This window comes from Salvelinus alpinus, chromosome 2 (assembly GCF_045679555.1).
Source record: "Salvelinus alpinus chromosome 2, SLU_Salpinus.1, whole genome shotgun sequence".
NCBI lineage: Eukaryota > Metazoa > Chordata > Actinopteri > Salmoniformes > Salmonidae > Salvelinus > Salvelinus alpinus.
Genome location: NC_092087.1, coordinates 111,946,625 through 111,963,701, shown reverse-complemented (window position 1 = coordinate 111,963,701; position 17,077 = coordinate 111,946,625). Strand labels below are relative to the sequence as shown.

At 41.6% G+C, this 17,077-nt stretch overlaps 3 protein-coding genes across 4 annotated transcripts in view; 2 read left to right on the top strand and 1 right to left on the bottom strand.

Moving 5' to 3' along the window:
• Positions 1 to 17,077, top strand: part of LOC139548585 (zinc finger protein ZFP2-like) — a 158,408-nt gene that overhangs the window by 6,715 nt on the left and 134,616 nt on the right. The gene's annotated exons all lie outside the window — the stretch shown is intronic.
• The window catches only part of LOC139549743 (gastrula zinc finger protein XlCGF17.1-like), a 627,316-nt gene that overhangs the window by 551,010 nt on the left and 59,229 nt on the right, over positions 1 to 17,077 (bottom strand). The window lies entirely within an intron of this gene.
• Positions 1,465 to 17,077, top strand: part of LOC139549460 (zinc finger protein 664-like) — a 38,793-nt gene continuing 23,180 nt past the window's right edge. The window contains exon 1 of the mRNA XM_071360001.1: positions 1,465 to 1,975. Within this exon, the coding sequence (XP_071216102.1) occupies positions 1,717 to 1,975 (259 nt within the window). The 5' untranslated portion in view covers positions 1,465 to 1,716. The remainder of the gene's footprint in view (positions 1,976 to 17,077) is intronic.

Genomic DNA, 17,077 nt, shown 5'->3' with positions numbered 1-17,077 from the left:
TTACCATGTTGGTGACCCACTGGAATCACAATGTAGCTAGCTGTTTACCACGTTGGTGACCCACTGGAATCACAATGTAGCTAGCTGTTTACCACGTTGGTGACCCACTGGAATCACAATGTAGCTAGCTGTTTACCACGTTGGTGACCCACTGGAATCACAATGTAGCTAGCTGTTTACCACGTTGGTGACCTACTGGAATCACAATGTAGCTAGCTGTTTACCACGTTGGTGACCCACTGGAATCACAATGTAGCTAGCTGTTTACCACGTTGGTGACCCACTGGAATCACAATGTAGCTAGCTGTTTACCACGTTGGTGACCCACTGGAATCACAATGTAGCTAGCTGTTTACCACGTTGGTGACCCACTGGAATCACAATGTAGCTAGCTGTTTACCACGTTGGTGACCCACTGGAATCACAATGTAGCTAGCTGTTTACCACGTTGGTGACCCACTGGAATCACAATGTAGCTAGCTGTTTACCACGTTGGTGACCCACTGGAATCACAATGTAGCTAGCTGTTTACCACGTTGGTGACCCACTGGAATCACAATGTAGCTAGCTGTTTACCACGTTGGTGACCCATTGGAATCACAATGTAGCTAGCTGTTTACCACGTTGGTGACCCACTGGAATCACAATGTAGCTAGCTGTTTACCACGTTGGTGACCCACTGGAATCACAATGTAGCTAGCTGTTTACCATGTTGGTGACCCACTGGAATCACAATGTAGCTAGCTGTTTACCACGTTGGTGACCCACTGGAATCACAATGTAGCTAGCTGTTTACCACGTTGGTGACCCATTGGAATCACAATGTAGCTAGCTGTTTACCACGTTGGTGACCCACTGGAATCACAATGTAGCTAGCTGTTTACCACGTTGGTGACCCACTGGAATCACAATGTAGCTAGCTGTTTACCATGTTGGTGACCCACTGGAATCACAATGTAGCTAGCTGTTTACCACGTTGGAGACCCACTGGAATCACAATGTAGCTAGCTGTTTACCACGTTGGTGACCCACTGGAATCACAATGAAACACTCCAAAATGTTTAGGTTTTCAATATATCCCAAACTGTTTCTGCATATTGGTTATTGATTTGGACACATTAAAACTGTGTTTTGATATTGCACTAATCCCATTTAGCAAAATGTCATTCAAGAGACATTGAATCTATGTTCGGTTGAAAGTGAAAGTTGAAAATATGTCTTTTCAGATCGTTTTTTCAATTAAAAAAAATGTAATAATAATAATATAAATTAGTCTATTATCAATTTTATTAACAATCTCACAACACTGTATGTCTCAATATAATGGTATTATTTAATTAAATCCATTTAAAATAATCTTTGTCTGAAAATAAAATATGATCCTCAACTGCGTTTCCCCTCCAGTCAGCAGACGGCGATGTGCGTCTTTCAGGCGACGCTGCCAGCGTGACGTATAATCTAGTGGACGGTTCTTCATAAACAGCTCGTCAACCACCTCGGTAGCTTGCTAGCCAACATAGCCGAAAGATTCAAGCTATTTATACGCTTTCGGTGTATATTAGCTACTGTGTTTTCGACACACTTCTGTCGTATCAACTTGTTAACCTATTTAATATAATATTACGTTATTTTGTATTAGTCAGCTATAGTAGCTGGCTGGTTTAGTTAGCACTAGCCTAGTCGCTAATGATAGCTAGCTAGCTAACATCCCCGAACATGAGCTCCCTAAACATCCCACCTCCTGTTAAAGAAGAGGCTGTCTGCTGGACGGAGAAAGAAGCTCTTGTGAAAGAGGGGAATGTCACAGTAAAACAAGAAGTAGAGGGTGAGGCTGTTACAGTGAAAGAAGAAGAGAAAGACGTTTCAGTGAAAGAAGAGGAAGACGCGTTCAGAGTGAAAGAGGAGGAGGATGAGAAAGAGGAGGATGCAGTTTTTGGTGTGAAAGAAGAGGAGGTTGGAGATCTGTTTAACACCAGTAAGTACCGTCTCTGCAGTCGTTGAACCAATATGCAGTAAAGGGGTTCTACACTTTAATGTTGTTCTGTAGGAATGTCTGAAGCTACACTGTAACGTGTAGAACATCAAGAGTGGACCATCAACAAAACGTTAACAATTGATCAAATGCATCTAATGACAATGCCTGAAATACTGTAGTCCTCAATATCTCCTATTAGCTTAGCCCAATATGCTTTTTACTGAAATGGGCAGGGAGTACGCTTTGTTATTGTTTCTACTGCTGATTGCTGCCCCCGTTACTCCTCAAGGTCCAAGGACTGTATGTTATATTCAGAGGTAGACTGGCTCTAAAATAGTCAAATATTCCATCTAAATGTGAATCCATTCTCAATTGCGATACATTTCTAGAAACATAAATCGCTGCACTTTCATATCAATTGAGAATAATTTCACACAATACTTTCATATCACATCAAAATAAGTAACCAGTTGCAATACCCCAAACGGTAAACCAAATTCGTTTCTCGTAATTTCACCTTCCTTTAGGCTTCTTTTTCTTCTTTGGACTTTATATGGCGGTTGGAAACCAACTTTAAGGTGCATTACCACCATCAACTGGACTGGAGTGTGGACCTCAGTTCATCTTTCAATCACCCACGTGGGTATATACCAAGACAGTCATGAAGAGGGCACAACAAAACCTTTTCCCCCTCAGGAGACTGAAAAGATTTGGCATGGGTCCCCAGAGCCTCAAAAGGTAATACAGCTGCACCATCGAGAGCATCCGGACCCCTTGCATCACCACCTTGTATGGCAACTGCTCGCCATCTGACCCTAAGGCTCTACAGAGGGTAGTGCGAACAGCCAAGTACATCACTGTGGCCAAGCTTCCTGCCATCCAGGACCTATGTAATAGGCGGTGTCAGAGGAAAGCCCACAAAATTGTCAGAGACTCCAGTCACCCAAGTTATAGACTGTTTTCTCTGCTACCGCACAGCAAGCGTACCGGAGCACCAAGTCTAGGACCAAAAGGCTCCTTAACAGCTTCTATCCCCAAGCCATCAGACTGCTGAACAATTTGTAAAATCACCACCGGACAATTTACATTGACCCCCCCCACCCCCCTCCCTTTTGTGCACTGCTGCTACTCACTGGTTGTTTGTTACCTATGCATAGTCACTACGCCCCCACCATGTACAGATTACCTCAAGTAGCCTGTACCCCCGCACACTGACTCGGTACCGGTGCCCCCTGTATATAGTCTCCACATTGACTCTGTACCGGTGCCCCCTGTATATAACCTCCACACTGACTCAGTACCGGTGCCCCCTGTATATAGCCTCCACACTGACTCGGTACCGGTGCCCCCTGTATAAAGCCTCCACACTGACTCAGTACCGGTGCCCCCTGTATATAGCCTCCACACTGACTCGGTACCGGTGCCCCCTGTATATAGCCTCCACACTGACTCGGTACCGGTGCCCCCTGTATATAACCTCCACACTGACTCAGTACCAGTGCCCCCTGTATATAGCCTCCACACTGACTCGGTACCGGTGCCCCCTGTATATAGCCTCGTTATTCTCATTGTGTTACTTTTTATTATTACTTTTTATTTTAGTCTACTTGGTAAATGTTTTCTTCTTCTTGAACTGCACTGTTTGTTAAGGGTTTGTAAGTAAAGCATTTCACGGTAAAGTCTAAATTGGTGTCTTGACGGATTTGTAAAAAACGTTTTGTCATAAAAAACTATATACAGTGGGGCAAAAAAGTATTTAGTCAGCCACCAATTGTGCAAGTTCTCCCACTTAAAAAGATGAGAGAGGCCTGTAATTTTCATCATAGGTACACTATGATGAAGTAACTATGACAGACAAAACGAGGAAAATAATCCAGAAAATCACATTGTCGGATTTTTAATGAATTTATTTGCAAATTATGGTGGAAAATAAGTATTTGGTCACCTACAAACAAGCAAGATTTCTGGCTAAATACGTTTTCCCCCCACTGTATACTGATCTGGTGCCAGTTATGATTTTCATATGTTCATTTTACTGGAACAGTTTCATTTAATTTATAATAGTATCTCAAAATTATTGTCTGTGATTAATCTACATTCTATCTAAATGACAATTATACAAATCTAAATAACTTTTATTGCCATTGCCAACTATGTAAAAAATAGCCTCCATAAAGCCAACAAATAAAAACATTGCTAATAACTGTCCTATAAATCACATGGCCTGTCTATAACGAACTTGAAACATTGTATAAAATATTCTGGGCCCTCAGTTTCCCGTGCCAGTGAGTTCTCGACCGATACAGCTGTAGGCTATTTGTGAAAGGGATAAGAAGTAATCAGGTATTTTATAACATTTCCACTGGATCAGAGCTTTACATTTTTCCCTTTAATACCGAGTGGTTATCGAAAGGGCGAGAGCTGGAAATATTTTTCAAATACTTTGAGGAACTATTCTCATTTGCAATTGATTTTGATTAGACTTTGTTTACTTGCTGTTTGAGGTGAAAAATAAACATTACTTTGAGAAGCTCCACAACTCACAATCAGACATCCCCAAATGGGCATATTTATAGGCCTACATTTGTTCTCAGGACAGCTATACTAGTCCTACTTCTAAATGTGTAACCAGGTAGACTAGTCCTACTACTATATGTGTAACCAGTTAGACTAGTCCTACCTCTATATGTGTAACCAGGTAGACTAGTCCTACTTCTATATGTGTAACCAGGTAGACTAGTCCTACTTCTATATGTGTAACCAAGTAGACTAGTCCTACTACTATATGTGTAACCAGTTAGACTAGTCCTACCTCTATATGTGTAATCAGGTAGACTAGTCCTACCTCTATATGTGTAACCAGGTAGACTAGTCCTACTTATATCTATATGTGTAACCAGTTAGACTAGTCCTACCTCTATATGTGTAACCAGGTAGACTAGTCCTACTACTATATGTGTAACCAGGTAGACTAGTCCTACTTCTATATGTGTAACCAGGTAGACTAGTCCTACTTCTATATGTGTAACCAAGTAGACTAGTCCTACTACTATATGTGTAACCAGTTAGACTAGTCCTACTTCTATATGCGTAATCAGGTAGACTAGTCCTACTTCTATATGTGTAACCAGGTAGACTAGTCCTACTTCTATATGTGTAACCAGTTAGACTAGTCCTACCTCTATATGTGTAACCAGGTAGACTAGTCCTACTACTATATGTGTAATCAGGTAGACTAGTCCTACCTCTATATGTGTAACCAGGTAGACTAGTCCTACTACTATATGTGTAATCAGGTAGACTAGTCCTACTTCTATATGTGTAACCAGGTAGACTAGTCCTCCTTCTATATGTGTAACCAGGTAGACTAGTCCTACTTCTATATGTGTAATCAGGTAGACTAGTCCTACCTCTATATGTGTAACCAGGTAGACTAGTCCTACCTCTATATGTGTAATCAGGTAGACTAGTCCTACTTCTATATGTGTAATCAGGTAGACTAGTCCTACCTCTATATGTGTAATCAGGTAGACTAGTCCTACTTCTATATGTGTAATCAGGTAGACTAGTCCTACTTCTATATGTGTAATCAGGTAGACTAGTCCTACTTCTATATGTGTAATCAGGTAGACTAGTCCTACTTCTATATGTGTAATCAGGTAGACTAGTCCTACTTCTATATGTGTAATCAGGTAGACTAGTCCTACTTCTATATGTGTAATCAGGTAGACTAGTCCTACTTCTATATGTGTAATCAGGTAGACTAGTCCTACCTCTATATGTGTAATCAGGTAGACTAGTCCTACTTCTATATGTGTAATCAGGTAGACTAGTCCTACCTCTATATGTGTAACCAGGTAGACTAGTCCTACCTCTATATGTGTAATCAGGTAGACTAGTCCTACTTCTATATGTGTAACCAGGTAGACTAGTCCTACTTCTATATGTGTAATCAGGTGTGCGTCAACAATGACAAACAAAAGACAATGAATAAATTGACAAAACTGACGCATGTTGCGGGGTCAGGTCTAATCAAATCAAATGTTATTGGTCACATGGTTAGCGGATGTTAATGGTCACATACACATGGTTAGCGGATGTTAATGGTCACATACACATGGTTAGCGGATGTTAATGGTCACATACACATGGTTAGCGGATGTTAATGGTCACATACACATGGTTAGCGGATGTTAGTGTTCACATACACATGGTTAGCGGATGTTAATGGTCACATACACATGGTTAGCGGATGTTAATGGTCACATACACATGGTTAGCGGATGTTAATGGTCACATACACATGGTTAACAGATGTTAATGCGAGTGTAGCGAAATGCTTGTGCTTCTAGTTCCGACAATGCAGTAATATCTAACAAGTAATCTAACAAATTCACAACAACTACCTTATACACACAAATGTAAGGGATGAATAATAATATGTACATATAAATACATGGATGAGCGATGGCCGTGCGTCATAGGCAGTTAGTTTGCCCCGGTGATGCGTTGTGCAGACCGGACCACCCTCTGGAGGGTCTTGCGGTTGAGGGCGGTGCACAGTTGCCATACCAGGCGGTGATACAGCCCGACAGGATGCTCTCGATTGTGCGTCTATAAAAGTTTGTGAGTGTGTTCGGTGACAAGACAAATTTCTTCATCCTCCTGAGGTTGAAGAGTCGCTATTGCGCCTTCTTCACCACACTGTCTGTGTGGGTGGACCATTTCAGTTTGTCTGTGATGTGTACGCCGAGGAACTAAAAACGGCTCAGAACTCAGGGCTCAGAACGCACCCTTGTGGGGCCCCAGTGTTGAGGATCAACGGGGTGACGATATTGTTTCCTACCTTCGCCACCTGGGGGCAGCCGGTCAGAAAGTCCAGGACCCAGTTGCACAGGGCGGGGTCGAGACCCAAGGTCTCGAGCTTAACTTCTCTAGGGTAGGGGGCAGCATTTGGAATTTTGGATGAAAAGCGTGCCCAAATTAAACTGCCTGCTACTCGGGCCCAGAAAATATGATATGCATATAACTGGTTCAATAATTACACATAATTCTTAATACTGTAGCAATTTAGTAACAGTCACATGTTCAACTATCATCAGCTGATCCAGGAAATCATTTTCTGAATGCCAGTCACATGACAAACATCACGACATGCAACAACTACCAAAGTGCTTCTTCATTCATTACTCTGGTAAAGACAGTTATGCCGTGCTCCACGTTGGATCCAACATCCCTAACAAATTGGTGTTTATAATGTGTTATTGTCTGCTTGATTTACAGTAGGGTCACGTTAGTCTGTTTGGACACGGAGATACTTAGCTCATGTGTAGAGAGAGAACTGTTCCTTGATGGATGGGCTTGTGTGAGCTATTTTCCGTTTTTCAGGACATTTAGAATGACATCACATTACAGAGTAGCCTAGTGGGATTATTCACAAAATTATCTGGTGATCAGGTTATGAAATGTCATGCAAAGACATTTTAGTTTCCATGTTTCACCTGTAAATATTAAATTATTTATAGTCATAGGTCTATGTTGTTGTTAGGTGAAGTTATGGGTCCTACAGTAGGTGTATGTTATTGTTAGGTGAAGTTATGGGTCCTACAGTAGGTCTATGTTGTTGTTAGGTGAAGTTATGGGTCCTACAGTAGGTCTATGTTGTTGTTAGGTGAAGTTATGGGTCCTACAGTAGGTGTATGTTGTTAGGTGAAGTTATGGGTCCTACAGTAGGTCTATGTTGTTAAGTGAAGTTATGGGTCCTACAGTAGGTCTATGTTATTGTTAGCTGAAGTTATGGGTCCTACAGTAGGTCTATGTTGTTGTTAAGTGAAGTTATGGGTGCTACAGTAGGTCTATGTTGTTTTTAGGTGAAGTTATGGGTCCTACAGTAGGTGTATGCTGTTAGGTGAAGTTATGGGTTCTACAGTAGGTGTATGTTGTTGTTAGGTGAAGTTATGGGTCCTACAGTAGGTCTATGTTGTTAGGTGAAGTTATTGGTCCTACAGTAGGTTTATGTTGTTGTTAGGTGAAGTTATGGGTCCTACAGTAGGTGTATGTTGTTGTTAGGTGAAGTTATGGGTCCTACAGTAGGTGTATGTTGTTAGGTGAAGTTATGGGTCCTACAGTAGGTCTATGTTGTTAGGTGAAGTTATGGGTCCTACAGTAGGTCTATGTTATTGTTAGCTGAAGTTATGGGTCCTACAGTAGGTCTATGTTGTTGTTAGGTGAAGTTATGGGTCCTACAGTAGGTCTATGTTATTGTTAGGTGAAGTTATGGGTCCTACAGTAGGTCTATGTTGTTGTTCGGTGAAGTTATGGGTCCTACAGTAGGTCTATGTTGTTAGGTGAAGTTATGGGTCCTACAGTAGGTATATGTTATTGTTAGGAGAAGTTATGGGTCCTACAGTAGGTCTATCTTGTTGTTAGGTGAAGTTATGGGTCCTACAGTAGGCCTATGTTATTGTTCTTGTATTCACACCAATAATACTTTTCAATACTTTGTAGAATCACCTTTTGTAAATGACATAACCGACGTCAAGGATCGGTAGGATAGTCAGTTTTACGAGGCCATGTTTGGCAGCGTGAAGGAGGCTATAGGAAATAGGAAGCCGATTCTAGATTTAACTTTGGATTTGAGATGCTTAATGTGAGTCTGGAAGGAGAGTTTACAGTCTAACCAGACACCTAGGTATTTATAGTTGTCCACATATTCTAAGTCAGAACCGTCCAGACTAGAGGTCGACCGATTAATCGGGGCCGATTTCAAGTTTTCATAACAATCGGAAATCGGTATTTTTGGGTGCCGATTTGCAGATGGATTTTTTTATATATATTTTTTTTTACACCTTTATTTAATCTTTATTTAACTAGGCAAGTCAGTTAAGAACACATTCTTATTTTCAATGACGGCCTAGGAACGGGGCAGAATGACAGATTTTTAACCTTGTCAGCTCGGGGGATACAATCTTGCAACCTTACAGTTAACTAGTCCAATGCTCTAACACCTGATTACATTGCACTCCACGAGGAGCCTGCCTGTTGGCGAATGCAGTAAGCTTAGGTAAGTTGCTAGCTAGCATTAAACTTATCTTATAAAAAACAATCAATCAATGACTGTCATTGCTCCAATGTGTACTTAACCATAAACATCAATGCCTTTCTTAAAATCAATACACAAGTATATCTTTTTAAACCTGCATATTTAGCTAATAGAAATCCAGGTTAGCAGGAAATATTAACCAGGTGAAATTGTGTCATTTCTCTTGCGTTCATTGCATGCAGAGTCAGGGTATATGCAACAGTTTGGGCCGCCTGACTCTTTGCGAACTAATTTGCCAGAATTGTACGTAATTATGACAACATTGAAGGTTGTGCAATGTAACAGGAATATTTAGACTCATAGATGCCAACCGTTAGATAAAATACGGAACGGAATAAACGTTTTGTTTTCGAGGTGATAGTTTCCGGATTAGTCAAAGGTATATGGTTTAGAGAGAAATAGTCGACGCGTTATAATTCCTGTAATAACTTTTGGCTGAATTTGAAAGGGGTTCCTTCGTTATTTTACCGTTCATGTCTTCCATAGAGAATGTCTTGATCTACTTCAAATAAGGTCTGTGCTTCGTGCAGGCTTAAACCGCCTCGACGTTTTGATACCCGTGTAAATCTCACTAGGATAAGGTAACGTTTGTCAACATATTTTCATAAATCCACTCTACAATTTGTTTTAATATCTTGGGTTATATTTAGCCAATATTGATCAGAGTTACCTTGTCCTATGGATATCTACACAGTTATAAAATTGGCACGGTGGTGTAAGCCTACACGAAACACAGACCTTATTTTAAGTGAATCTAAAAATATCCTATGCAATAAATGAAGGAACCGCTTTTTGCTAGGTGTCATGGGAATTATGACTCGCACTTTGGTTGTCAATTCTTACCATGCCCATTATTAAAATAGGATTTCCTGCATATAGAAATTAAAGTTTTTGTTTTCAACATTCATCACAGGTAACTTAAACTCTATTTTTATTCAAACAGTTGAGAGTATTTGTCTCCTAAGCAGACTCTTCAGTATCATTGTCACTTCAGAGCTGTGTGTGTGTGTGTATTTATGTATTATTTTAAGTTAAAATAAAAGTGTTCATTGTTCATTCAGTATTGTTGCAATTGTCATTATTACAAAAATGTGTGTGTGTATGATATATATATATATTTAAAAACATTTTTTTTAAATAAATCGTCCGATTAATCGGTATCGGCTTTTATCCCCCTCCAATAATCGGTGTCGGTATCGGCATTGAAAAATCATAATCGGTCGACCTCTAGTCCAGAGTAGTGATGCTTGTCGGGCGGGCGGATGCAGGCAGCGATCGGTTGAAGAGCATTTAGTTTTACTAGCATATAAGAGCAGTTGGAGGCCACGGAAGGAGTGTTGTATGGCGTTGAAGCTCGTATGGAGGTTTGTTAACACAGTGTCCAAAGAAGGGCCATATGTATACAGAATGGTGTCATCAGAGAAACACCCACAGCAAGAGTTACATAATTTATATATACAGAGAGTCAGCCTGAGAATTGAACCCTGTGGCACCCCCATAGAGACTGCCAGAGGTCCGGACAACAGGCCCTCCGATTTGACACACTGAACTCCATCAGAGAAGTAGTTGGTGAACCAGGCGAGGCAGTCATTTGAGAAACCAAGGCTGTTGAGTCTGCCGATAAGAATACGGTGATTGACAGAGTCGAAAGACTTGGCTAGGTTGATGAATACGGCTGCACAGTACTGTCTTTTATCGATGGCGGTTTTGATATCGTTTAGGACGTTGAGGGTGGCTGAGGTGCACCCGTGACCAGCTCGGAAACCAGATTGCATAGCGGAGAAGGTACGGTGGGATTCGAAATGGTCAGTGATCTGTTTGTTCACTTGGCTCTCGAAGACTTTAGAAAGGCAGGGCAGGATGGATATAGGTCTACAACAGTTTGGGTCTAGAGTGTCACCCCCTTTGAAGAGGGGGATGACCACGGCAGCTTTCCGATCTTTAGGAATCTCAGACGATACCAAAGAGAGGTTGAACAGACCAGTAATAGGGGTTGCAACAATGGCGGCAGATAACTTTAGGAAGAGAGGGTCCAGATTGTCTAGCCCAGCTGATTTTTAGGCATCCAGATTTTGCAGCTCTTTCAGAACATCAGCTGTCTGGATTTGGGTGAAGGAGAAGCAGGGGGAGCTTGGGCAAGTTGCTGCGAGGGGTGCGGAGCTGTTAGCCGGGGTTGGGGTAGCCAGGTGGAAAGCATGGCCAACCGTAGAAAAATGCTTATTGAATTGCTCTATTGTCGTGGATTTATCAGTGGTGACAGTGTTTCCTAGCCTCAGTGCAGTTGGCAGCTGGGAGGAGATACTCTTATTTTCCATGGACTTTACAGTGTCCCAAAACTTTTGGGAATTAGTGCTGCAGGATGCATATTTCTGTTAGGAAAGTAAAGGCTAGCTTTTTCAAACTGACCGTGTGTATTGGTTTCTGACTTCCCTGAAAGTTTCATATCGCGGGGAATATTCGATGCTAGTGCAGTACGCCACAGGGTGTTTTTGTGCTGGTCAAGGGCAGTCAAGTCTGGAGTGAACCAAGGGCAGACGACAATTGTTGTACGACATCATGGCTACGCTGTTGGCATCACCTTTTACAGTGGATTTCTGCTGTTGTGGGCCTTTAACCATCTGTCTGACTTGTTGTTCACACAGGAGAGAGACGTGACTATCGTGGATCCTCTGGGGAGCCTCAACAACCTCATGATGCTGATGAGGCAGAGAAGAGTCTCTCCACGTCAAAACAGCTCAAGAAACACCAGCAGAGAACCACAGGGAAGATATCTCACTTCTGCTCTGACTGTGGGAAAGGTTGCAAATCTTCATCAGAACTTAAAATACACCAGAGAACACACACAGGAGAGAAACCTTTTAGCTGTGACCAATGTGGGAAGAGTTTTGATAGATCTGGCCATTTGACAATACACCAGAGAACACACACAGGAGAGAAATCTTTTAGCTGTGACCAATGTGGGAAGAGTTTTACTACATCTAGCCATCTGAAGATACACCAGAGAACACACACAGGAGAGAAACCTTTTAGCTGTGACCAATGTGGGAAGAGTTTTACTGCATCTGGCCATTTGACATTACACCAGAGAACACACACAGGAGAGAAACCGTTTAGCTGTGACCAATGTGGGAAGAGATGTACTAGATATAGACATCTGATTGTACACCAGAGAACACACACAGGAGAGAAACCTTTTAGCTGTGGTCAATGTGGGAAGAGTTTTACAGCATCTAGCCATCTGAATATACACCAGAGAACACACACAGGAGAGAAACCTTATAGCTGTGATCAATGTGGGAAGAGTTTTAGTCAATCTGGAGCTCTGACTCAACACCAGAGAATACACACAGGAGAGAAACCTTATAGTTGTGGTCAATGTGGGAAGAGTTTTGGTCAATCTGTAGAGCTGACAGTGCACCAGAGAATACACACAGGAGAGAAACCTTATAGCTGTGGTCAATGTGGGAAGAGTTTTACTACATCAAGCCAGCTGACTTCACACCAGAGGACACACACAGGAGAGAAACCTTATACTTGTGGTCAATGTGGAAAGAGTTTTGGTCAATCTGGAGGCCTGACGTCACACCAGAGAACACACACAGGAGAGAAATCTTATAGCTGTGATCAGTGTGACAAGAGATACTCTGATAAAATATCTCTGATCAAACATCAGAAAATACATACATGAAGGAGTTGTTTCATGATATCAATGAATTAATGTCACAATGTACAATTTTTTAACATTGTAGGAGTTTTTTAATAATGTCACAGTGTAGATGCCTAAACGTTTGTCCCCTAACTTTTTTTGACTAACAAAAAAAAGAGTTGTGTGACACTTACCATGTTGGTGACTCACTTGAATCGAAATGCATCACTCCAAAATGTTGCTGACTGTTTTCTGCAGGTTGTCCTCTAACCAGTGAGGTAAAATATATCTCCCATTTCCATGTGTTATTTTAGATGTTAGTTTCAACAGCACGAACAACCTGATTTCCACCCTAATCGATATCAGTGATTTATTGCTACTTGTCAAAACAACAGCGTTTCTGGTGCTTGTGCAGTTTATAAGGTGCTTGTTTTAAAAAATATTATTATTGTGACAGATGTTTGTGTATATACCACATGTTAGGTTTTCAATTGATCCCAAACTGTTTCTGCATATTGGTTATTGATTTGAACATGTTAAAACTGTGACATTGGGGATATCCCACCTAGCAAACTGTCGACATTGGGGATATCCCACCTAGTAAAATGTCACTGAAAATAATACTATGACCGACGTACAATTAAAGTTGAAAGTGTAAAAGAAAACTATTTAAATTCAACGTACTCGCAGCTTATACACATGGACGCAGTATAATAAATCGGTCTATAATAAATTTTATTAACAATCCTAATAAATTGAGTCATAAATATAAAATATATTTGTTGTCGTAAGGGGAAGGTGTTACAGACTTTGGCTTTTCCATTTATGTTTTGAGGTTGGACTTTAGCTCGTATAACTCGTTAACATGTAGGATGCACAGATTGGTGTCACCTCGTTAGTCAGTATGTGTTACACCTGTGCTGGCTTGTCCATCTCGTTAGTGGGAAGGTGTTTCACCTGAGCTGGTCCAGGTTCTATTTAAGAGTGTCTGGCCCAGTGCTCCAGTTGTCTTGATAGATGTGGAGAGTCAACACCTTTAGTTGCTCCACCTTTTTGGTTTGCTTCCTGTCTTTAAGTTTGGTGTGGGTTTTTCTTTTGTTTGCCTCTTCTTGGGCAGATTTAGTGGGTCTCATGGTGGGTGTCTTTTAGGTCCCAGTTGTTGTTACTAGTCAATTTTCAGTGGACACCTCCATAGTGTCTTTCAGAGCCCCTCCTAAAAAGCCACCTGTTTACTTGTTGTTTTCTATTTGATATTTAAGGGACATTTATGTTTTCTTGCTGGGGAACGTAACAACAAACAATGGAGTAAATCATCATATTGTTAATATTTGAATCAAATGTAATTTTCTTAAAATGCTCATTAGTCTTCCATTTAATTTGTTTTTACCCTTATGTTTGTTGTGTAGTAAATGTGAGATTTTGTCATTTTTTTCTTTCTGTGAAGCCATGCCTGAAATTTGATGAATAAATAAAGCTTGATTTGAACATATTGCGAAACGAATGAACCCAATGACCGACCAATCAACAGACTCTTGCAAAAGCAACACATATTTGGGGCAGCAGGTAGCCTAGTGGTTGGAGCGTAGGGCCAGTAACTGAAAATTTGCTGGATCGAATCCCTGAGCTGACAAGGTAAAAATCTGTCATTCTGCCCCTGAACAAGGCAGTTAACCCACTGTTCCCCTGTAGACCATCATTTAAATAAGAATTTGTTCTTCCCTAGTTAAATACACTTAACATTTTTTTAGACAAAAAATATATATCTTGGTCCATCTTAGTATGAAAAACAGTATAAATGAAGTATATCAAAAATAGTAGTAGTGGTTTACTTTTCAATTCAGTTGATCTTCCACTATGTTAATATACACTGCTCAAAAAAATAAAGGGAACACTTAAACAACACAATGTAACTCCAAGTCAATTACACTTCTGTGAAATCAAACTGTCCACTTAGGAAGCAACACTGATTGACAATAAATTTCACATGCTGTTGTGCAAATGGAATAGACAAAAGGTGGAAATTATAGGCAATTAGCAAGACACCCCCCAAAACAGGAGTGATTCTGCAGGTGGTGACCACAGACCACTTCTCAGTTCCTTTGCTTCCTGGCTGATGTTTTGGTCACTTTTGAATGCTGGCGGTGCTCTCACTCTAGTGGTAGCATGAGACGGAGTCTACAACCCACACAAGTGGCTCAGGTAGTGCAGTTCATCCAGGATGGCACATCAATGCGAACTGTGGCAAAAAGGTTTGCTGTGTCTGTCAGCGTAGTGTCCAGAGCATGCAGGCGCTACCAGGAGACAGGCCAGTACATCAGGAGACGTGGAGGAGGCCGTAGGAGGGCAACAACCCAGCAGCAGGACCGCTACCTCCGCCTTTGTGCAAGGAGGTGCACTGCCAGCGCCCAGCAAAATGACCTCCAGCAGGCCACAAATGTGCATGTGTCTGCTCAAACAGTCAGAAACAGACTCCATGAGGGTGGTATGAGGGCCCGACGTCCACAGGTGGGGGTTGTGCTTACAGCCCAACACCGTGCAGGACGTTTGGCATTTGCCAGAGAACACCAAGATTGGCAAATTCGCCACTGGCGCCCTGTGCTCTTCACAGATGAAAGCAGGTTCACACTGAGCACATGAGCACATGTGTGACCTCTCACCTCTCTGTTCAACACAAAAGAAAAATTGAAAAATCTATGTAGTGTGTGCAAATGTAGAAGAGTAGGGAGGTAATAAATAGGCCCTGGAGGCGAAAATAATTACAATTTAGCTGGAGTGATGACGTGCAAGTAGAGACACTGGGGTGCAAAAGAGCAAGTAATAACATGGGGATGAGGTAGTCGGGTGTGCTATTTACAGATTGGCTGTGTACAGGTACAGGGGTGCATCACGTCAGCAGAAGGGAATATGTTCCATCATCTATGTTTATTTACATTAGTGCAAATTGTCCACTGATATTGGTGTCATTTCTCACCCCTTTCGGCTGTATGAAAGTATGTATGTATGTATGTATGTATGTCAAAGGCCCATCCTGGTAGATCTGAACCTAATGCAGCTTGGAGTGATCAGATGAGAAGTCACATTTAGGTGCCAGGTGTAACTGAGGCTGTAGATGCTCCATATCCATTACTTTGAATGTTTTATATAATATGACTAAATGTGTTTCTGTGTTACAGGGGCAGTCAAGAAATTGAATGGCAAGGCCACAGAACATGACATAAGCAGAGCTGTGGGAGACCACCTCAAGCCCCAGGTAGAGCCGGGGGTGGTGTTTACCACTCCACCAGCAGAGCTGTGGGAGACCACCTCAAGCCCCTGGTAGAGCCGGGGGTGGTGTTTACCACGCCTTCAGCAGGCTGGAAAAGTGGGATTGATACCGATTTTCATACTAAGATGGACCAAGAGTCTGTTGATTTGGTCAGTCATTGGGTTAATTTGTTTTGCAATATGTTCAAATCAAGCTTTCTTTATACAGCACATTTCAGACATGGATGCAACACAATGGCTTCACAGGAAAAAACAATGAAAATAAACAGAAATATTTAGTACACAAACATTAGAGGATAAAAAAACAATAACTTAAAGACTAATGAGCATCCTAAGGATTAAGATATTAAAATAAACAACCCAAAATAATAGCTTGTTTTTTAGGAGGGGCTCTGAAAGACACTATGGGGAGTGTCCACTGAAAGTTGACTAGTAACAACTGGGACCTAAAAGACACCCACCAGAAAAGACACCCAACATGAGACCCACTAAATCTGCCACAGAAGAGGAAAACAAAAGAAAAACCCACAACAAACTTAAAGACAGGAAGCAAACCAAAAAGGTGGAGCAACTAAAGGTGTTGACTCTCCACATCTATCAAGACAACTGGAACACTGGGCCAGACACTCTTAAATAGAACCTGGACCAGCTCAGGTGAAACACCTTCCCACTAACGAGATGGACAAGCCAGCACAGGTGTAACACATACTGACTAACGAGGTGACACCAATCAGTGCGTCCTACGTGCTAACGAGCTATACGTGCTAACGAGCTATACGTCCTGATGCTAACGAGCTATACGTGCTAACGAGCTATACATGCTAACGAGCTATACGTCCTGATGAGCTATACGTGCTAACGAGCTATACGTGCTAACGAGCTATACGTCCTGATGAGCTATACGTGCTACCGAGCTATACGTGCTAATACGTGAGCTATACGTCCTGATGAGCTATACGTGCTGACGAGCTATACATGCTGACGAGCTATACATGCTAAGGAGCTATACGTGCTGATTAGCTATACGTGCTGACGAGCTATACGTGCTAAGGAGCTATACGTCCTGATGAGCTATACGTGCTAACGAGCT